General features: G+C 41.7%; 2 protein-coding genes and 1 non-coding gene across 6 annotated transcripts in view; all 3 read left to right on the top strand.

The window, feature by feature from the left end:
* The first annotated feature begins 90 nt into the window (after nt 1–90).
* ZBTB6 (zinc finger and BTB domain containing 6) lies at nt 91–2,622 on the top strand. Its single transcript, XM_003211354.5, has one exon. It carries the CDS (start codon nt 238–240, stop codon nt 1,519–1,521), a length of 1,284 nt encoding a protein of 427 aa, XP_003211402.3. The 5' UTR covers nt 91–237; the 3' UTR covers nt 1,522–2,622.
* A 1,557-nt stretch (nt 2,623–4,179) lies between these two features.
* RC3H2 (ring finger and CCCH-type domains 2) overlaps nt 4,180–22,186 on the top strand; it is a 28,911-nt gene continuing 10,904 nt past the window's right edge. For 2 of the 4 annotated variants that reach the window (XM_085239398.1, XM_085239402.1), the window contains exons 1-13: nt 4,181–4,363; nt 11,880–12,176; nt 13,579–13,696; nt 14,145–14,378; nt 14,955–15,130; nt 16,122–16,322; nt 16,700–16,832; nt 17,075–17,193; nt 17,543–17,655; nt 18,259–18,567; nt 19,251–19,465; nt 20,527–20,954; nt 21,390–21,560. In XM_085239398.1, the coding sequence (XP_085095524.1) occupies nt 11,946–12,176; nt 13,579–13,696; nt 14,145–14,378; nt 14,955–15,130; nt 16,122–16,322; nt 16,700–16,832; nt 17,075–17,193; nt 17,543–17,655; nt 18,259–18,567; nt 19,251–19,465; nt 20,527–20,954; nt 21,390–21,560 (2,448 nt within the window). In that variant the 5' untranslated portion in view covers nt 4,181–4,363; nt 11,880–11,945. Of the gene's footprint in view, nt 4,364–11,879; nt 12,177–13,578; nt 13,697–14,144; nt 14,379–14,954; nt 15,131–16,121; nt 16,323–16,699; nt 16,833–17,074; nt 17,194–17,542; nt 17,656–18,258; nt 18,568–19,250; nt 19,466–20,526; nt 20,955–21,389; nt 21,561–22,186 lie in introns of all 4 variants that reach the window. The other 2 variants (XM_085239399.1, XM_085239401.1) reach the window with 2 other exon arrangements.
* On the top strand, nt 16,498–16,613 carry LOC116217305 (small nucleolar RNA SNORD90). Its single transcript, XR_004161693.1, has one exon. It is a non-coding gene; the product is annotated as a small nucleolar RNA SNORD90 (small nucleolar RNA).

Raw genomic sequence — 22,186 nt, 5'->3', positions numbered from 1 at the left:
GGCGCGGGGCGGGACGCGCTGCCGGAAGGGGCGGGGCTTCGGGGGGCGCTTCCGGGTGGCTGGGCGCTGCGGTACCGGCGGCGGAGCGGCACCGGGAGTGGCCGGGGAGCGGGGGGTGGGCGGAGGGGCGAGCGGCTGAGCGAGGTTCGGCCCGGCCCTGAGCTGCCGGCGGCGCTGCCTGCGCTCGGCGGGCACCGGCGAAGAGAGCTCGGCCCCGGGGCGGGCGGGCCCGGCGCCATGGCCGCGGACTCGGAGGTGCTGCGCTTCCAGTTCGAGCAGCAGGGAGATGCGGTGCTGCAGAAAATGAACCTCCTGCGGCAGCAGAACCTCTTCTGCGACGTCTCCATTTACATCAACGACACCGAGTTCCACGGGCACAAGGTGATCTTTGCCGCCTGCTCCACGTTCATGAGGGATCAGTTCCTGCTCAACCAGTCCAGGCAGGTGCGAATCACCATCCTGCAGAGCGCCGAGGTGGGCAGGAAGCTGCTGCTCTCCTGCTACACGGGTGCGCTGGAGGTCAAGAGGAAGGAGCTCCTGAAGTACCTGACTGCCGCCAGCTACCTCCAGATGGTCCACATTGTGGAGAAGTGCAGCGAGGCGCTGTCGAAATACCTGGAAATCGACGCTTCCATGGAGAATAGCAGCCAGGCTGCAGAGAAGTGCCATTCCTCTGACACTGAGCTGAGGAGCAAGGATGATGTTTCGGATAAAGACTGTGAAATAATTGAGATTTATGAAGATAGCCCAGTTAATTTAGAATTCTCTGTTAAACAGGAGAAGGGGGATAACTTGCAGCCTGCAGCACAGTGTTTGGGCTCAGAAAGAAAAGACACAGGGACCCCGGACATATCGACAGTTGAAATAGGATATAAGGATGATGAAATATGTATCTTCAGAATGGATTCTATGAACGTACCCAATGTGGAAAATGATCATTTTCCTCAGCCTTGCACCTCCTCTAAAACAAACTTATATTTTCCCGAAACCCAGCACTCCTTGATAAATTCTACAGTTGAAAGCAGAAATACAGAAATGTCAGGAACTCACGCTCAGGCTTTTGTCACTGACAATCCAGAGGGGACTTCGACTCAGATAAATGGGTTTCAAAATCTGGATGATTCTGATAATTTGTGGCGGAACCAATGTCCGAAGTGTCCAAGAGGATTTTTGCACCTTGAGAACTATCTCAGACATCTAAAAATGCACAAGCTTTTCTTGTGTTTGCAATGTGGTAAAACATTTACACAAAAAAAGAATCTCAACAGACACATCCGGGGCCATATGGGTATCCGCCCGTTCCAATGCATGGTGTGCTTGAAGACGTTCACTGCCAAAAGTACTCTGCAGGATCACTTGAACATACACAGTGGTGACAGGCCCTACAAGTGTCATTGCTGTGACATGGACTTTAAACACAAGTCTGCTCTTAAAAAGCACCTAACATCTGTTCACGGAAGGAGTAGCAGCGAAAAACCAAACCTGAATACTATTACAAAAATTGAAATAGATTGTGATTAATAGGTGAGTGGGTGTGGAGCCAGGCTCCACAAAAAGCTTCTATCTGGTGAAATTGTACACGTTCAGCAGATCCCCACAGAATGGAGAAAAGGAAAAATATGTGATTGGTGATCAGTCAGGACCTGAGAACAGCCATCTTGTGTGAGGGCTGCTGTTGCTGTAAGCCCTCAAAAGGACTTTTTATTAGTTTATTAATTGAAAGTAAATGGCAAAACACAGGAAACAGTTTCATGCCTGTCTTGTAACATCCCTGAAATGTTCTAATTATTATCTCTTAATGATGTTTTGCACTCCTTTGTTTCAAGGGCAGACACTGCCAATTTTTAAACTTTTACTGACATTGCAATAAGCTGAAGCCTGAGCTGTGACACTCCTGATCTATAATGGCTAAGAGATGTTTATAGATATTCAGCAAGTCAGTCACCCCCACTGTATTCATGCATAATTATGGTGATGTCATCTCCTTCCTTGACTGAACTTTGCTGGATCATTCAAGAGAAGAAAGGCATGTGCTCATACTCAAGTTGCCTTTTGCAAATAGAGAATTGGTAAAAGAGAACAAAAAAGTATTGCATTGCAGTTCATTTCATTTTTTTTTAACTGGATACTCTCATTAGAAGGACTTGCATTCAGTTTTATGAATGAGATCTGAATTTTTCTAGATTTCTCTCTCCATATCATTTCTTCTGTCATACCAGTGTTTAGTGCCTGTTTGACTTACTCTGATTAAGTTAGGCCCATTTGCTGAGCTGTAAGATTTGTCTTTGTTTTCTTACAAATCTTAGATACATATACTAATGTGAAAACATAAACTGTATGCTATTATATAATAACACTTGCTATGTTCGTTTTGAAAAGCAATCCATTGTATCTTAAAAAGAACTACTTAGACATAGAGATCTTCTAATTCTGTGATACTGTAAAACAGTAACTGTGTGTTTGGATAGCTGTGTTTGTACTTTATCAAAAGTTATTTGAGTTTCATCACAAGCAGTGAACCCCTGTAATGCAGAATCTTTATCCTGTACTTGTCTTTGACTGGTATATGTTTCTTGCACTTAACGTGAAATGAATAAAGAATTGACTCAGTTGTTGTTATGAGGTAATTGTACTTACATCAGATTCTCCAGTTAGCAGAAAGCAGTTCTTAATCTTGTCTGTATCACATGTGGACACACTTTCCTTCAAGGTTGACAGATGCTGTTGTGAAACTCTTGCTGAGTCCAGAAGTATCACATTTGTGCTCCATAGCATGGCTGTTTTTAAAATACAAGACAACAACTTTTAATGCCAGTTAACAGGTTTGATTTAATTTCATTCTCAATGATTGTAATTGGTCGTTGGTTGGGGTTTTATTTATCAGTTACACCAAGGGCTGTGCATGTACAGTGCACGCAGTGCAGTTTCCTGTTACTACCTGTAATGGAAATGATCAGCTATGCCAGCTTTAGCACTATCTTCGCAAACTTCCACTGAGAAGCTTTTTAAAAAACTTGTTTCATTGGGTACTTTTAAAGTTCTTCGTTTGATTTAATTCAATACATAAGTGTGCGTTAGTTGGATTGTGATGATATTTGCGGATTCCCTTTCACATTAAGCTGTATGTGTATGCCTTCCTCAAAAATCATGTAGTCAAAAGGGACAAGTTGTGTTTTCTAAAGCTGACTGAGCCATATTCCTCCAAAACTTCATTAAAATGTTTGACTTCATATCAGTTGAAGATGTGTGAAGATTTTGTGAAAGATTCCATTGCATTAGTTCATTGGAACACACATGCTACATCTGCCTATCCATGTCTTTATGAGTAGTGACAAAAGTGACACACCCAGAATAAGCAGCTGGTTAAAGTGTGAATTACAATCACCTCTTTTGTCCAGTAGTGACATTCATTTGGGAGTCACCTTGTGCAACAGCCTCGCATTTTGGAAAAGACAAAAAAAAAAAAAAAAGAGATCATTGTAGTTCAATAAACGTGCAGTTATGCGACAGAACCAGGGCCTGTGTGTGTGTTTCTGTGTGTGTGTGCTTCTGTGTGTGTGTGTTTCTGTGTGTGTGTGTTTCTGTGTGTGGCCGGGCTGAGCCGCGCATGGCGCCTTTGGCAGCCGCAGTCGGACGGTTTCAGGGTGCGCAGAGCTGTGCCAGATGCCAAGCCTGCTGCTAAGCACGTCCTCACTGAAGGTGTTCCCTGTCCCCTCTCCGTACATGTAACTGCTTGTCATGGACATAGAACTGCACATCGTTTCAGGAACGCTTACTCCTTCGCATCACATTCGATCCATTCCGAGCGGCCCTGCAGCGCGTTCCCGCCCTGCGCGTCTCCTCAGCGCCTCGGCCGTTCCCGCCAGGTGCGGGAATCTCCTTGAGCACCGCGACAGTTTAGCCCCTCCCTCTCCTTCTGGAGAGTCATTACAACGTGATGAATTTAATTTTAAGATAACAGCAGCAGCAGGTACCTGGCGGGGCACGCTGAAAGACCGCGGGGAGGCGCTAGCGGATTGCGAGAGCCGCTCTACGCCGCCGTCTCGATGGCGCCCCTTCGCCGGACGGCGCGAGGACGCCCCAGCGCCGACCCCGCCCTACCGACTCCCACGATGCCTCGCGCCTCCTCCCTCCCCGCGGCGGTCACGTGGCCGGCGGGCGCGGCGCGGCCGTTGGGCTCTCGCGCGGCGGCGGGCGGCTCTCGCGAGAGGGGGCGGGGCGACGCTCCCGGCTGTCAGCGCGATGAGGAGGCGCCGCCGAGGCCCCCGCAGCCTCCGCCGGGCCGCGCCGCGCTGCCCGCCCCATGGCGTGTGAGAGGCCGGGGCCGCCGCCTGCTCCCGGCCCCTCCGCCCGCGCCTCGCAGGTAGGAGCGGGGCTGGGCGGGGGCGGCCGCCAAAGGGGGACGCGGTGACCCAACGGGGCCCCGCCCGCCCGCTCCCCCACCCCGGCGCCCCGCGGGGTCCCGGCTCTGCGGAATCCGGACGGGGAGCGGGGCCCGGCCCGGCCCGCACAGCGCGGTCCCTCGGCGCCCCGCCCGCCGCCACACCGCGGGGAGGGGGCCGTCCCCCGTCGCTAGGCCGCCGGGCAGCCATTTGGTGGCGGCTTCGAAATGACGGCCGGGGCCGGGCGCAGGTGCGCGGCGGGGCAGGGCCCGCTGTCAGCGGCCGGGCGGGGCGGGGCGGGGCGGGGACGGAGCCGCCCCGGCTGCTCCCTGCGCTGCTCTCTTATCTCCCTTATCTCCTTTATCTCCCGGCCGCGGCGGGGGCAGTCCCGGTTCCTCCTTTGCACGTCAGTGCTGCCCGCGGCCCGTTCCCTGGGGCCTCCGGTACGGCGGAACGCTCCCGGCGCTTCCATCGCGGTAATGGTGGAGAGGAGTCATGGTGGAAAGCAGGGCCCAGCGCTGCGCCCAGCGCGTCACGGCCCCAGAGGCTGAGAAAAGCCGAGCAGGAAAAGCGTGCCTTCGTTCTGCTGATGCTTGGGCTGCGCCGAGGGCTTTAAGTTAAGGGAGGAAGTCAGCAGAAAGCATAGCAAACACGAGTGTGGTTGGGGAGCTGTAAGCATCGCTGTGCAGGCAGGGTGTGGAGTAGGGCGGCCTGTACCTGTGAGGAGGTAAAACAGTGCCTGAGTTGAGGCTGGCACCTGCTGCTCAGGTGTAGGGCTGTTTCCTTCCATCTTTACATGTAAAGTTGGAATTTTTTTTGAAGGAGTTGGCGCTAACAGCAGTTCTGTAGCTGCTCGTGTGGAGGTTCTCTCGTGTGGAGATTCTCTCGTGCCCATTGCAGCTATTCTGCAGTGTTGAAAAGAAAACAAAAAACAGCCCTTCAGAGTACAAGGCTGAACATTTGTAACTGTGGCAAAGAAGACTTATCATTTCCAATGAGGACGTACAGTTTACATCTGCTAAACCCAAATACTCTTTTTGACCTTCGGTCTATGTTAAACATTTCAGAATTCTAGAAATTGAAGCTTGCTTCATTAACAGAGATGTTGTTCTGTGAGGCACTGAATTCTTAATTTTTATAATTAAACGCTTTCCCAAGAACTAACTGTCTTTTTAATGAATAACTTCTTTCTGCATATGGGCAAAACTTTCCTCAAGAGAAAATTTCTTACTGACTTGTCCTTCTGCCTTGTTCGAGGTCATGGTTGTTTCTCTGAAAAATATCAAATTCCAGCAGTTTGACTCTTAGTTCTCCAAATATCTCAAGGTCTTTATTTTGAATGCTGATCTTTTTTAGTTGAGGTTGTGTTGGTTGGAGTCCGGAGGGCAGTGGTTAGCAGTGTGTGCTCTGTGAGATGTGCATTGCCTTTCCTCTGGTTAGCTTCTGTGCTTTTCTTAATGGAAAGTGGTCTCTCTGAACTGGCTGAACAATTCCAATAAAAAGTGAAAAATCCATATTTGTGGGAGTGTTAAGCTGTTCTTTTCAAGAACTTGAAAGGTTTTCCGCCCCTTATGGTAGCTGCCTGTTTTTTTGCTAGGGGTTTCAGACAGGAATTAGTATTGCTCTAAAATTCTTTGAAAAATGTTAGTATGTGGAGCTTTGTAATATCCGTAGTTGAACCATTATAGTGAAGATGGTGTTTGCAAAAAGAAAACATCTCCTGGATTTGTAAGACATGGGGACCTAATCCATAATCCACGCACGTGAGAGTCCAAATTCTCTGAAAATATTCCTGAAGAGTAAGGAGTTCTTCAACATATCTCTTGTTGGATTAATTGTGTCAGTGTGGTTCTATTTAGAAATAAGTTCCCTTTCTCTTAAGGCAGTTTTAAGTTCAACTGATTTTGGTAGAGAAAAAAAATTCATGTATTTGCCCTTCAATTAGTTCTGAAAAGTCAATACTGAACTCCTATCAGTTTGTGGCAAGGACAAACTCTCTTCTCATTGACACCTATAAATCACCAAAAGCCCCACAGTGGCAATTACATGAGTATAAGGGAAACATTAAAAATCTGGTAACAGGATTTGAGCTGGCTGCTCACAAAGAGGAAAGGGTCAGTGTTAAACACTGAGGATACACTGCCTGGTGTTGACTTGAGGGGGGGTTGTACCTTGAAGTGAGTGAACTTTGGCCGTCACCGAGTGAACAGTGAACCACAGTTTCTGTCAGCGAGTTGCACTGCTGCTCACAGGCAGTTTGTCTAAGGAGGGAGAGGAGATCTGAGGTTTTAGTTCCTGAAGAAGATTGCTGTCTTCTCCTGTAAAGCACGAATGGGTGTGTTGGCAAAACATAGTCTGGATGGAATTATATGTTCTAATGCATCACTGAGTTTTTCTCTTGTTGATAACTTTTCTGGAATTAAAGTAGGCTGCAGATATTCCCAGAGGCATGAATGTTCAGTGAAAAAAAAATGGATTGGAATATCATCTCTAGTGGTCGCTAAAAGCTTTCCTTCATATAGAATTTGATGTGTGATATAAGAAGATTCACATGTGACAGATATTATGGAATGTAGAAATAAGCAAGTCTGCTCTGTAAAGAGGATTTATTTTAATTTCAAGTCATCATTGCTGAATGATGCAAAGCTATTACGATTTCTAAGCCTTTAATGAAGCTGGTTTGTAAATGGTGGCTACTGAAGAGAAATGAATAAAAGATTCTAGCCTTTGCAGAGAATACTTTAATACTTGGAATTTGATGACGTGAGCCAGTCAGGATGCTTTCAGAACTGCATAACTTGAGAAGGAGGGCTTGAAAAAGTTACCTCTTTGTAAAGCAAGCAAACAGCTAATCTGCATAAATGACACATTATGATGGAGATCATTTCAAAAAAGAAAAGACACGATCTCTGCAGTCAGCAGTAGGAGCATGTCAATATTAAGGACTCTTTAATTTAATCATTAAATTTATTTTTTTTAAGGTTTGTGGATTCAATCCACAGTGGGCTGTACTGCCCACTCTACGTAACAGGTTGCCATTTTTTTATTTTTAAGATCTCTTCTGTAGAGAAGCCTTTGAGCCCTATAGAGTTACTCCATTTCTCATTCTCACACAAGATCTGTTTGCAAGCCTGTCCTTTGCATGAGCCTCACAAGGGAGCTGGTGAGGAGGCCTGAGCAGAGCAGGCTTGGCAGGAACCACCAGGCTGCTGCTTCTGATCAGAGCTGTGCCTGCTGCTGCTCTTCTCTTCCTGGGCAGCTGCCTGGAGGAGCAGAGTTCAAGCCCTCAGTCCTTGCTTTCTTTGGCAAGGGCTGGTACTTGCATATCCCATGTCTTGTTAATGCCCTGTGCCCGGTGGTGTGCAGCTCTGATGGGAAACGCTCTCAACCTCATGTTGGACTTCTTTCTATTCAAAGAAAACAGTTATCACAGAATGAGACGCATTCTCACCGTGCTGCTTGGTAATTAGGGCATCTAGCTGGGGAGGAGGTGATGAATTTTTTTCTCCCTTGCTCAAAGAATTGTGCTTTGATTCGATCCAGTAGCTGGTTAGTAAAACTGCACAAATGATCATTGCAAATGAGGGGAAATCCAAGTCATCTACTTGGACGGCTGAAGACGAGGCTGAAGTCTTCTTTGAGAGCTATTTAGCACTTTTGTGTGAGGAACAGCTTCAGCTGGAGATTGAAATTGCCCCCATCTGTACCTGTGTGGCTGCTTTTTTGGAAGGTGAAAATGTAGGTTTAAAGTATTGAAAAGGAATTAAGTTTGTATCTCTGCATGGGTGAAAAGTCTAGTTGGTGAATTAAGATGTAAGGCAACACCAGCCACTAACTGAAGTGTGTCCCTTTCTCTACTTTTGTGTCATGTTCTTCTGATGTGGAGCAGTAAATGTCTCCTCCTGCTGCTAGGACTCCGAGCTCTGGATATGAACGGATTTGAGAATGAAGCATTGTCAGCAGTGTTTCCAGTCTGCTCTTCCAGACAGTGCAGGGCTCAGCATCCTTTGCAGTGCTCCGGAGCCTTTCCTTGCAGCTCAGTTCTGGCTGCCTTCAGGTTGGCAGATTGGGAGGGCAGGCAGAGGAGACAGGTAACTGCTGAGCCCGGCCAAGTTAACATGCAAATTTGAACCTTTTTCCAAATACAGACATTAATGAAATGTGTCTGTATTTCAGATAAAAAGCATCTCAGTCTCACTTACTAGAAAATGGTCTGGAGATCCCAAACTTCCCATGGGAGAGAAAGGTAGTAATAGAAGTACCACGACTTGGATTAGTTGTACACTGTGTCATGGGATTGGGTAGCTAAAAGTTAATGTAAAATAGGAACATCCAGATCTTACAGCTTCCATCATCTGGAAGTAGTACAGCTGCTCAATGAAGGTTCTGGGGCTTCACACCCACCTTCCTGTCACTGCGATCAGTTCCATCAAATATCTTGGTCTAAAATAATCACAGGAAAGTCAGTGGTTATCATTGTTACTAAACTCCATTGCAACCATTTCTGCAATGGAAAAATGTTACTGTATTACAAACAAAATGACTCAACTCTGATATATTATGTAACTTTGAAGCTGGGCATTTAGTTTGTCATCTGAAATGCTGCTTTTAATAGTAATACTATAAAATATATCGAAGCAATGACATGTAAACATAGTTGTGTGTGTGTGTGTGTGCGTGTGTAAAATTTGCTGTGCCTCACCAAACTCTTGTATGTTTGACCTGTTTCTCTATGCGGGATGCTTCTGCTTTGGCAAGGAAAAGAAGCCTGGCACACTGTATAGATGTGGCATATTTAACAGATTAGGACAAAGGATAATTATACTGAGCATATTTTCTGTTTAAAACCAAAACCCCAGTGGCTTCTCATTTTATGTTGTTTTCTTCTTTCTCTCTGTTCAGTTCAGAGCACTGAAGCAATTTGTTCTTCAGGAGTCCCTGAAATCCATTGTTTCTGACAAGGAACAGGAATTTATTAAACATTTGGCTTATGCCTTCTGTAGGAGTCAGCGTGATGGGGAGGAGGTGTGGCACCTTCTGAAGGCACAGCCTTCAGGTGGGGCAGTGGCAGGTAGCAGGTGTGGTGGCTTCCCTTGCTGTGGCTGCCCAAAGCTTTGAGCTGAGAGCTTTCCTCAACTGAGTGCCCATTTCATTAGTCTTTCTCCTGACAAGAAATCTGGAAGTCAGCACATGCTGAGAAGAATCTGCCGTTTCTGATGAATAAATACGCAGAGATCTGTGCGTATCAGTGGTGCGCTCTTCAAGAATCTGTTTTGTTTTCTTTCCGTGCTGGTCAGGGAAACAACTATTTTAGAAGCCTATAGAGAAGTGGTGTTAGCTGTGCGTGTCTGTAGTATCTGTGGGGACAGAATGTGGATACTGAGTTGGAGTTCTTGCATTTGAGCTAGTTAATGAGCAGTTTGCTCGGAGACTGCCAGTGACCAGCCTTCCTTTGCACCTCTCCCCTTGTGTGTCATGATGGCAGCACTTCCTCGGGCAGTCAGGGCTGTGCAAAGAGGAGTGTAAAGCCTTGGGTTTTGGTCTGGGATCAGCATGGTGGTGGTGGCAGCACCTTGGTGTTCCAGGAATGCAGGTGTTTCCTGCAAGGCTTTACGCCGCAGTTCTGTCCAACCCTTGTCCTGCTGTTTGGGTTGGGAAGTTGAAGCAAGTGAGCTGAAGGATGTGGTAGGATTCCTTATAGAGGAATGAAATGCCTTTTTAGGTGTGTTGGCTCATTTGTTTTTGCAATTACTTGTTTTGCTTTGGGATTTCAGTGGTTGAAAGATAAATGTAGTGAGAGAAGATAAAAGAGGAGCATGTTTTTTCATCCCTGCAAGAGCTTTGACTGTGCTTTCAGACGAGCTGGCTGCTGTTGTCCAGTACATGTGAATATTTTGGCCAGTGTTGGAAGCACCACCTCAGCAGCTTTGTTCTTAAGGGACAGGTTCAACTTCCAGTTTGTTTTGTTTTATGTTTACTGTGGGAATTTGTTCTGGGGGGTGGGATTTCTGCATAATATTGAAAGGGCGCTGAGGTAGGGGCATGTTGTACAAGAGTCCTGTTTAAAGGGCACTGAATGTTCATCGTGTTAAGTAGAATTTCTAGACAGATGGCTACAATTAATGTAAAATACTAAAGCACCACTCGATATGTGGATGTAATTATTTCAGTGGTCCAATACTTTAGCATGGATTACATGTTACCAGAGCCAACAGTGGAGTCACAGTGAAGAGTTTCTGAATTCAGGAGAGAGAGCACAGCTTTCTCAAAACAATTACCTTTTTTCCATGAAAAAATACATATATATTGAAATGTGTCATTTAAATATCTAAATATTTGCATTCTAATAAGCTGCTAGGATAGGCTTGTTCAGAGCCTTGAAGTGAACTAACAGGTCTCCAGGTTGCATAGAAAGTCAACATTGCTGCACATTGCAGGGCAGGGTGGGGCTGTGCTGCTCTCAGGTGGATGTGGATGTGAGTCTTCCACCAAAGTTTTAATGTAAATGGTTTCAGTGAACTTCCAGGATGTCTTTTTTTGTAGAACTTAAGTTATGTAAAATGCAACATATTTTAGAACAGTTGTTTATTTTTTTTTTTTTGAATAGGCAGATGTGAAAGACATGCATGATACCTCTGAACAGGGAATTTTCAAGAGAAAACACTTAATAACAAACCAATTGAAATTATTGCTTGCTTTATCCTTAAGTGTTATCCAGAATGCCAGGATTTTCAGTACATCAGATGTTTTCCTGCAAGTTTGCTGAAGTGGAGCTGTGTTGTGTCAGATAGAGGTGTAAAAAAAACTGGGCAGAACAATCTCGGTCCTTCTCGAGTGCTCTGATGGGGGAGGGAGAGGGAGGTGACATAAGAGAGTCATAGAATTATTAAGGTTGGAAAAGACCAGTAAGATCATCTAGTCCAACTGTAGCACCACCAGGCCTGCTATGCTGTGTCCTTAAAATAGTACTTTCTCTTGTTATTAGTATCTCTTTGTGATTCTCAATAGAAAATGGTTTGGTATCTGGTTAAACATGAATAAAAACTTCAGAAGGAAAGCATTGCTGTACTTCACTTCAAATGAAGTGAACATGGGTAATATTTTGTGCCTTCCTCACACCCTTCCCAGGCCCATTCTATAACCAGAGAGTGCTCTTAGAGCTGTGAAAGGTTGAGTTAAGATGAGGTTGGATGCTTATGCTCTTTCTGTGCCAATAAATGTCTTCCTTTTCCTAACTAAGGTTGTATTTAATTCTATGAAAAAAACTTTAATGCCACTTATTGTGATTATGTTCAAATTCAACTTACTGTAGCCTACAGTAATTCAGTTCATGAGCCTTTCTGTACAGTTATTAAACTATCAAAAAGTTGTGGTTTTGAGTACTTTGATGTAAGAATTCCATGGTAGTCTATAAAACATTGAAATGGTATTTTTTTATTCAGACTCATTCTAAACTACCAGAAAGCATGTTTTAAATAATCTGTTATTCACTTACAGCTGCCAAAACGTAGTACAGTGAAATAATGGTCTTCTAGCCTGCTAAGCAACTGTCCAGCTTCCACAATGCCTGTGCAGGCAGCTCAGTGGACAGAATTTCTGTCCTGCCCAATCTGCTACAACGAGTTTGATGAGAATGTGCACAAACCCATCAGCTTAGGTTGCTCTCACACTGTCTGTAAGACCTGCCTGAACAAGCTTCATCGCAAGGCATGTCCTTTCGACCAGACTGCCATCAATACAGACATCGATGTGCTTCCTGTAAACTTTGCACTCCTCCAGTTAGTTGGAGCCCAGGTATGATTTAAACTGTTCTTTGTTTTGCCATCTCATGTTATTAACGTTTACATGCCAGTCACAATACTTGCGCTGATGTTTTTCCGCCATTTGGTCTAAGAAATGGCAAGGCTTTGACTTTGTAGTGTTTTAAAATCAGTATCTACTGTAAAAGGAGCCATATCGTTTTCAGGTCCGTCCACTTCTCAAAAAATGAAGATACTTCCGAGTTGTAAGTGAATTCTGGTGTGAAAAGACTCCTGAAATGGGACTGGAGAAAAATACTTACTAGAAATTAGACAACTGCCTGTGACAGCAGTCATTGGAAAAGCAGACCTGCAGATTGCGCTCCTTTATTGTGCACTTTCTTGCAAGGAGTCTCACTTCTGCATGTCACATGCTCCGAGTGGCTAGCTGTTTAACTAAGTTTTAGAAATATGTCTAGTTTTTTTAAAAAATATGTATGATAGCTTTTCGGTTGCATTTTCAGACACTGGCTAATCAGGCCAGGAATGTTCCTTGTTCTGTCTCATAGCAGTGGCAAAACAAGTGATTATATAATCAGTACTGCACTTTATGGAGACTAAATAAGTCTGTTCACCTTATGCTGATTCACATACTTTTTCATAATACTGTCTGTAACACCTGGATGATGCACTGGTGATGCATTTACTTTTCTTTTTAATGTTTTATCGCATGCTTAGATGAAGCTGTTGATAATAATACTATCTTTTTTCTCAAATTCATCTTTTTTCTTAATTTATTTCTTGTGTCACTGCCTGGATCTAACAACATTCGTTTTCCTGGGCTCTGAACTTCTAGCAGTGTCTTTCAGACAATTGACTATATTGTGACTAATGTTCCTTCTATTTTCGTAGTCTGACCTTGTTACTGCACTTTGAGTACTTGCACCAAGTTAAGTTTGCTAGTTCTTCTCTTTGAAGACTTCAAAGCTATTTGTATGCTTATATGCCTTTATGCTTAAATAATTTAACTTTGTTTTTTACATTTTCATCTTATGTTCTTGCCAGTTGTAAGACATCTTCTCTTGTTTCTCTGTAGTAAATCATGCTGGTCTTGTACACTTATCATCCTCACAAATCTTGTGTTCTTCAACTATCTTTTCACTACATTTTCCATCAGGTCTTGGTTATTGCTTTTTTTTTAATCCTATTTTGTTCTTAATGTGTTGAGTACTAACAAAAATAATCTTTCATTTGTGATACTTGTCTTTATTCCTTTCTGTTACTCCTTATTACATTCCACACAACTTAGATGGGTTCTGTCTTTCTCTTCCCTAAGAAGCATTGTACATCTGCAGTGTTATGTAATTATGGTAGTGATGTTGGTACCATCATAGGCTTGTCATATAGGTCAGATGGGTACGTACAATTCTTTTTCATATTCTCTTTACATTTTTTAGGTACCTGATCATCAGACAGTAAAGTTGAGTAATGTAGGAGAGAACAAACATTATGAAGTAGCAAAGAAATGTGTTGAGGATTTGGCACTCTACTTAAAGCCATTAAGTGGAGGAAAAGGTAAGTCTCTACTGAACAGTGGGATTTTGGTGCAGCAATTTTGGTGTACTTTTAACAGCTCTGTGATTTTAAGCACTGATTTTAGACATCAGTGGGATAATTCTCTTGTTTTATAACAAATTTTTCTACCATGTCTTATTCACGTTTGTGACAATTGATTCTTGATTTCAAGTTTACAAAATACTTTATTAATATTTAATAATGCTTACATGGGACTAACTTCTTTCTAAAGCTGAACTTCCCTCAAAGGATGAGTTTGACGTCAATTTAAGACTCTAATTAAAATTCTTTTTGCTAATGAGTTACCCGGAATTGCCCAAGAGAAATGATGATACCTGTGATTAGAATTCAAGTCCTAGAGACATACTATTATACATTTTTGTTTGTTCTACCTAGATTAATTTGTCCAATTAAAAGCAGTAGTTTTCTTTTCTCTCTGTCTTTGAAGGTGTTGCTAGCTTGAATCAGAGTGCACTGAGCCGTCCAATGCAAAGGAAGCTTGTGACACTGGTGAATTGTCAGCTGGTAGAGGAAGAAGGTCGAGTTAGAGCTATGAGAGCAGCTCGATCGCTGGGCGAGAGAACCGTTACAGAATTGATCTTGCAGCACCAAAATCCTCAGCAGCTTTCTGCCAATCTTTGGGCTGCTGTCAGGGCACGAGGATGTCAGTTTCTAGGGCCAGGTAAGGTACCTGCAGAATCTGCAACGTATAAATATATACGTACCTTTTCTTAACACACACAAAAAAATCTTGGAAACTTTTTCTGTGCAATTGAAAGTACCATGACTTCCATTTTTCAACTTTATGAGAAAGAGGGAAGGGAAAGAAGACTACGTGGTAGTAAAATCTACTTTCTTAAAAGGTTGGGGTTTGTTGTTGTTTTGTTTTGGCTTTATTGACTGCTCATTGAAATTATGAGGTATTGATTCAGAACTGGTGGTGAAGAAACATGGATAAATCAGCTTTTTTCACAACCTGTTCACAGTGTATCTGTAACACAGGCTAGTTGTACTGCTGCCTCTGATCAGATTTTGATGCTAAAGTGCAAATTTCTCTTCTTCATACTTTAGCTGTAAATACAATCAGCTAATTTTAGATACTCCTGAACTAGCAAATTTCTTAAAATTTGTTCACAACAAATAAGGAATTGTGTTCAGGAGATGATTCATACACTTCTGCATATGCTGCTAATACACGATAACCATGCTGTTTTCTGGCAACATATTTCTATTCCTTTCTTATTTTTGTTTGATAAAGCTATGCAAGAGGAGGCACTGAAACTTGTATTACTGGCACTGGAAGATGGCTCCGCACTCTCAAGAAAAGTTCTGGTACTTTTTGTGGTGCAAAGGCTAGAACCAAGATTTCCTCAGGCCTCTAAAACAAGCATTGGTCATGTTGTGCAGCTACTGTATAGAGCATCATGCTTTAAGGTAAAATACCAGAATTTGAAGTTAGTTACTGAACAAGTGCAGTTCCAAGGAGCCTTTCTTAGGATTGATCTTTCACCTGTAAAATGTTACATAAATTCTGTTTCAATACATTCAAATGGTGTAGGCTATAAAGCGTAAAACTGACGTGAATTTATCTAATATTTAAGGATCCACGCAAAAGGAACAAATGGTCATGACTTGAGTGGAATCAACTCTGTAATTACCTCTCATTATCAATTGCTGTCCATCAGCTGGAAATTCTCTTGAAAGAGACATGAAATGTAACTTGTAGGCACTCCTCGCCTGCTTCAGGAAGAAATAAAATGATTTATCATAATCGTATTTGACTTTATGTGGATTCATAAGAGTAGGCCTGGCCACATGTGTCAGACTGGCCTGGATTCTCTCAAAGCTTGAAGTCCAATTCTGAAGAAAGCTTCTGTAATACTGTAATCTTGGGTGCTTCCATGGTTACCACATCATGATGTTACAAAAAAAAATATGATGAGATCTCTTGCACTCTTTTATAGGAAATGTCTTAAATAAGACAGTTTACTTCACATTTATAGTGGAGAATATTTACCAGAGAGGCCAAGTTTTCGTCTTTTGTATCACTTAAGTCAATTTGAGAGACTTTCTCTTTTAAGTAATCATCTAGCATTGGGCAGCAAAAGCTACTGGAAGAACAGCTGAATATCTAAGTGTATCAGATAACTGCTTTGTATGCTTTGTGACTTAAGCAAATCTGATTGATTACTTAGTTGAAAGTAGTGGAGTTGATATCACAGTTTAGCACTAGTGATCCTATTAAAACTTAAGAGCTGCCTGTCTGCTGCTGGCTAAAGTGGATGAGTAAATGGAGAAGAAAAAAAAACAACAAAGAAAATAATTTATCTGCTAAGTCTCAAGAAGAAATATGCTTTTGCATTTTTTTCTGACAGATTGGAGGTTTCTAGCTAAAGGAATGTTTATGTTTATCCTTGTTCATTAGGTCACTAAAAGGGATGAAGATTCTTCTCTGATGCAACTTAAAGAAGAGTTTCGGAGTTATGAGGCTTTGAGGAGAGAACATGATGCCCAAATTGTTCACATTGCCATGGAAGCAGGACTTCGAATATCACCAGAACAGTGGTCTTCCCTTCTTTATGGTGACTTGGCACATAAATCTCACATGCAATCCATTATTGACAAGGTTCGTCAAAGGACTGCTTTTAGTTCCTTTTGGTATTTGACTAATGTTATAATAAAAATGCAAGAATTACTTAAGTTATCTTTTTGTCTTTAGTTGTATCAAGTATTAAGTAAAACTAGAATGAAAGCTTTTCCCTACTGTAATATATTCTTCATATGAAGACATTTTGTTTTTCAGTAGTTTGTGATTTGTGTCTTATGATGAAGCTTCATAGGGCAGATTCTGAGCTGAGAAATTAAATTTCTCTCCACTGATACTTGCTGTATGCCATCTGAAGACACTATACATTGCATTTAGGAGCCAACTGAATGGAAATCTTAAAATTGACACTTCACAGTTATATGATGAAACATGCTAACACTCACCTTTACTTTCAGCTCCAATCTCCAGAGTCTTTTGCAAAGAGCGTGCAAGAATTGACGATCGTCTTGCAGCGCACAGGTGATCCTGCAAACTTAAACAGGCTGAGACCTCATTTAGAGCTCCTGGCAAACATAGACCCAAATCCAGGTAAGCAAGCAAAGTTGTTGTTTTGTTTTATTCTTTTTTAATCTCTTCACATCATTAATATCAAAGCAAATTATATAAGTAATTTCTGTTACTGATTTCAAAATTCCAATTACCGTAGTGCTATCATAAAATCTTCAGGATTCTCTGAGCTGTACTCTAGTCCTCGATGTTTTGGAAAAAGTTCTTATTTATGATTCTTTGGAAATTATTGGCAATGACAAACCTGCTTTTAATAATTTTAGATGCAGCATCTCCAACATGGGAGCAGCTGGAAAATGCAATGGTGGCTGTAAAGACGGTGGTACATGGGCTGGTGGATTTCATTCAGAATTACAGTAGAAAAGGCCACGAAACTCCACAGGTTACTATATTTCATCATTGCATGACATGTCTTGATGTACATTTAATGCAGTATGCAACTCTTAACAATTACTGTTACACTGAAATATTAATGGCCTTTTCTGTGAACAATCAATAATACTGTTATCTGCTGCATTCTAGTTTTGAAAACATTTCCGAATATGGAATACAGCAGAGCTTAATACAATGAGATCCATACAAAAGCATAGTGCCTAGCTCACCCATAAGCAATTCCTTAGTCTTCTGATGAAAGACAGTTAAAAAATATCTTGAATATGTTTGTGTGTGTATTTTATGCCTTTTTTTGTGTTTGTTTGTAAGTGGAATATCTTTCATTTGTGTTTTTTAAGCCACAACCAAATAGCAAATACAAAACAAGTATGTGCCGAGACCTTCGACAACAAGGGGGATGTCCAAGAGGAACCAACTGTACATTTGCTCATTCTCAGGAAGAGCTTGAAAAGTGAGTATTAAAGATTTTCAGTTTAAATCCAAGCAGTTACCTTAGAACTTTGAATAAATACACCTTAGAAACCATTTCGAAGGATTCATTAATCACTTGAAATTACAACTCTAACATGAAGTTGAAGTACAGTAAAGAAATATCTATCAACTAATTCCAGTTATGTTGTTTATTTTACCTGTATGAAGTAAAGTTTTCTTTTCTGAAACTGATTCTAGGCTCAGTGTCTGTTAGGGATTGAGTATAGATTGAATATACCACTCCGAGGAGAGAGAATGTTGATTATATTTTAATTGACTAAGTTATTAAACTGAGTTATTTAGGTAATATGTAACATATGCATTCTTAAATCTGTTTTCACTCGGTTGCCTTTCGAAAGGACTGCACAAGCAGATGTTCCACTAGGAGATGATCTTTGGTCACATAGAGGATGCTGGTGTTCTACTTAAGTTAGGCTAAACTGTTGAAAATAGCAGCGTGAAGTGCTGTAATTCCTGGCTATCATGTTCCTCTTAATCTCTTACTAGTTTTTCAAATACGTTAAACTGCACAATAAGCACTTCTTAAATCATCTGTCTCTTGTGTTTACATGTTTGTTTGTAGGTATCGCTTGAGGAACAAAAAAATCAGTGCAACAGTGAGAACATTCCCCCTTCTAAATAAAGTTGGCGTTAATAGCACCGTCTCAACCACTACAGGAAGCGTAATTTCTGTCATAGGAAGCCCTGAAGCAACAGGAAAGATGGTGCCAAGTACTAATGGAATAGCTAATCTAGAAAGTGGTGTTCCCCAGTTGATTCCTCGCTGTGCAGACACCTCCTTAAGAGCTTTGGAGAACACCAAGAAGGCAGGGAAGAGCGGAGCCAATGGCCAGAATGTTTCTGGATCCCCTACAGAATCACTACCTGAGAAGTAGGTAACATTTTTTCATAAAAATAGCAAACACAACATTTTGCTCTTGAATTGTAAAGGCAAACAGACTTGTGAATCACAAATAATAGATATTGAATTCTGGTTCTGCTGTGCAATTGTTGCTGTTGCTTACTGGCTGCAGACTTGTGAAGAGTACTGTAGCGAGAACTATCATTATACAAAGTTTAGATTCAAGTTGTCAGAGCCAGCACCAGTTATGTTAGCTGTTAAATAGTTTCATGCGATATAAAATTTCCTCCCTGTATCTTCTATTTTACTGATACCTAACTTAGTTACTGCATAAAACAAAGAACTTGCATTCAAAATGTGGTGTTTTTGTTTTTAACAAGAGAAATCCCTTTAATCCTGGAAACTTTCCACTTTTGGGATTTTCCCTTAAAATTGTTTTGGTACTTCTTCATGAAGCACTGATTCTTTAAATTTTTCAAACCCTTTGTCTCTACCAGAATATATTTGCCAGAATATATTTTACGTAAGGTTATGAGTACATCACAAAATGTTTATATATGCTTTTGAGTTCTCTTACGATAATTTGGGGTGTTAAAATTCTAGAGGAAATAACTTCACCCAAATTTTCACGTTACATATGAATGTATACGTGGAGAGATATTAGCCAAAATACATAAAGATCTGCTTAATAATTTCTTGGTAATCCTTTTCAGTAAAATTGGTTCTCCACCCAAGACTCCTGTAAGCCAGGCAGCAGCTACCTCAGCTGGTCCTCCTAATATTGGAACAGAAGTGAATTCTGTGCCTCCAAAATCCAGCCAGTTTGTTCCCAGAGTACCTGTTTACCCTCCACATTCTGATAACGTTCAGTATTTCCAAGATCCCAGAACTCAGCTGTCGTATGAAGTTCCGCAGTACCCACAGACAGGTGAGTACGAGACACTGAGCCAAGAGTAGGTTTGAATTTTCATCTAGATATGCCTGCATGTTATGTAGTCAGAAATAACTTATATTTCAGTCTTACGGATGTTTTTAAGAGCAGCTCTTGAGTTCTTCACTCAATAAAATACTGTCTTCCATTGCTGATGGCAGGGACTCAGTCAGCTCCCGTTACTGGTGATTCTTGCCTTTGATTGCTGTGTATTATGCAACTTGCACCTCAGTATACAGAACTTGAACCACATGGTCTCCCCTCTGCTTTTTCCTTTGTTACATTGAATTGCATTTTGTTTGGCTTGTTCACCTCATGCTCTATCCATGGAGGATATCCATGGACAAGATTCGTACCCAGATGAATATGTAGTGCTCAATAAACAAGAGAAATACAGTATTGGATTATGTATTGTTGTTAGAAGAAATTCTTATCCTGCTCTAGGCATTCAGAGCCCTGGGGAAGAACAGTGTTTTCATGTACTGTGAGACTTTGTACTGTTTAGATGTTCTGAAAGGTTTCAATTATGCTTTTAGGTTTGGTGTGCATGTTTATATTCAAACTACTAAGAGTTTGCTCTAGCATCAGATCATTCACAAGTTATCAGAAGAAATGATAGATGTGTTCAGACAGCTCTTTCCAATGAGGAGTGAACAAAGTGTGAAACTGTCATTTAGGAACCTTTGAAATTGCTTATCTTTATTTTTTTAGCAATATAGTTTTCTATTTTAGAGGTGCTATTTTACCTTCATGTATAAAGTGTTTAAAATGTTGACTTTTCAGTTGCATACATAGTTAAGTCATACTATATGGGAGCAGTGGCAGAGAAGCTGTGTTCTCCAACTTGGGTCACACTGATAAAAGGGTCGGTGCTACATCTGCAAATATGGTTGACATAAATTTAATTCCAGAGAGATTATAGTGTTGATAGTGAGATTTTAGAACTGTGCTGCACTTCATTCTCTAAAGATACTTAACCACACTTGTTACAGTTATAGAAGGTGTAAAATTCTGGGTTATTTGTGACACATAAAATATACCTTTTTCCAATTTTCAAGGATACTATCCACCACCTCCAACAGTACCAGCTGGCGTGGCTCCCTGTGTTCCTCGATTTGTGAGGTCCAATAATGTTCCAGAATCCACCCTCCCACCTGCTTCCGTGCCATATGCCGATCATTACAGTACGTTTCCACCTCGAGATCGACTGAATTCTCCTTACCAACCTCCTCCTCCGCAGCCGTATGGACCAGTTCCTCCCGTCCCTTCTGGAATGTATGCTCCAGTTTATGACAGCAGACGCATCTGGCGCCCACAGATGTACCCACGGGATGATATTATTAGGAGCAATTCTTTACCTCCCATGGATGTGATGCACTCATCTGTCTATCAGACATCATTACGTGAGAGATACAACTCTTTGGATGGCTATTACTCCGTGGCTTGTCAACCTCCAAATGAACAGAGGACTGTGCCTTTACCAAGGGTAAGTGAAAGCCAGACAGGGAGGAGGGATTAAGGCTTAATCCTGGAAGTTCTTACTGAAAAGATGATAAATAATTAGTATTGACCTCTTCTGTTTTGGCTTCATAGTGGTCAAGAAATATGCCCCAGATGATAAAGTTTTTTTTTTTAATTGAATAAAATGGGCTCGTAATGTTGATTACTGTTACCTGGATTAAGACCAGAACCCTTCTGCCTCTTGATTTCCTGTACATGTTGTCTGAATGAACTATATATTTAAGACTTGAGTTACTGTTCGTGAACAAGTTCTCTTCCAAATCCTTGTGAAATTCTTCTAACAATATCAATGGAAGGCTACAGACCCAAGGGAGCATGTTTTCCAAGTGTGCCCCCTGCAAGTATTCACCTTCTGGTGAGAGTATGATAGGGTAAACAGTCCTGTATTTGTTATTGCTAGGAGCCTTGTGGTCACTTGAAGACCGGGTATGATGAACAATTGCGACGGAAGCCAGAGCAGTGGGCACAATATCACACACAGAAAACTCCTCTTGTATCGTCAACCCTTCCTATGGCAACACCATCTCCAACACCACCTTCTCCTCTCTTCAGTGTAGATTTCAACACAGAGGTGGGAAGCCAAGGAACTTTATTTTCCCCTTCCTGTTTCTGTAAGATGCCATCTAATATCTCTAGTATAGATTTTCCATCTGCCATCTGTTGCTCAAAAAATGATTTTAGTCTTTTAGTAAGAAGAGAGTAGTATCTAACTATGAATGCATTCAATTTGTAGTAAACTGATGGTAAACATGATTTCTGAAAGAACTTAAAGTGAGGAAGTGATTCAACTTACCCTCACTAAAGGAAGCATAACTCTATTGAACTTTCTTTGTGAACCTCCTAGATTGTTTTGTGTCTTTTTGTTTGGCTTGGTTTTGGTTTTGTTTTTTGCAAAATAGGGAATGACTGTTCTTTTCCACCAAGATGGGCCATTTCTTTTATGTTCCAGTTGGCATCATAGCACTAAATCAACCTTATCCTGGAGAATATACACCTCTTAGAAATGCAAAATACATTGGTAGAGCAACTCTATAAACGATAATGGAAATAGATAGAAACTGCTTGACTGCTTGCTTTGAAGAGGAAAAAGAAACAAAACAATAACGATGCAGTTTGTATCTTTGTACGTTACTTAAATGCATCCAAGAAATTCTTTGAGAGCTACTGTACTAAACACTCTTTGTAGATTGACAATTT

The sequence above is a fragment of the Meleagris gallopavo genome, chromosome 19 (assembly GCF_905368555.1).
Source record: "Meleagris gallopavo chromosome 19, MGAL_WU_HG_1.1, whole genome shotgun sequence".
Classification (NCBI taxonomy): Eukaryota; Metazoa; Chordata; class Aves; order Galliformes; family Phasianidae; genus Meleagris; species Meleagris gallopavo.
This window is presented reverse-complemented; position numbering and strand designations above follow the sequence as displayed.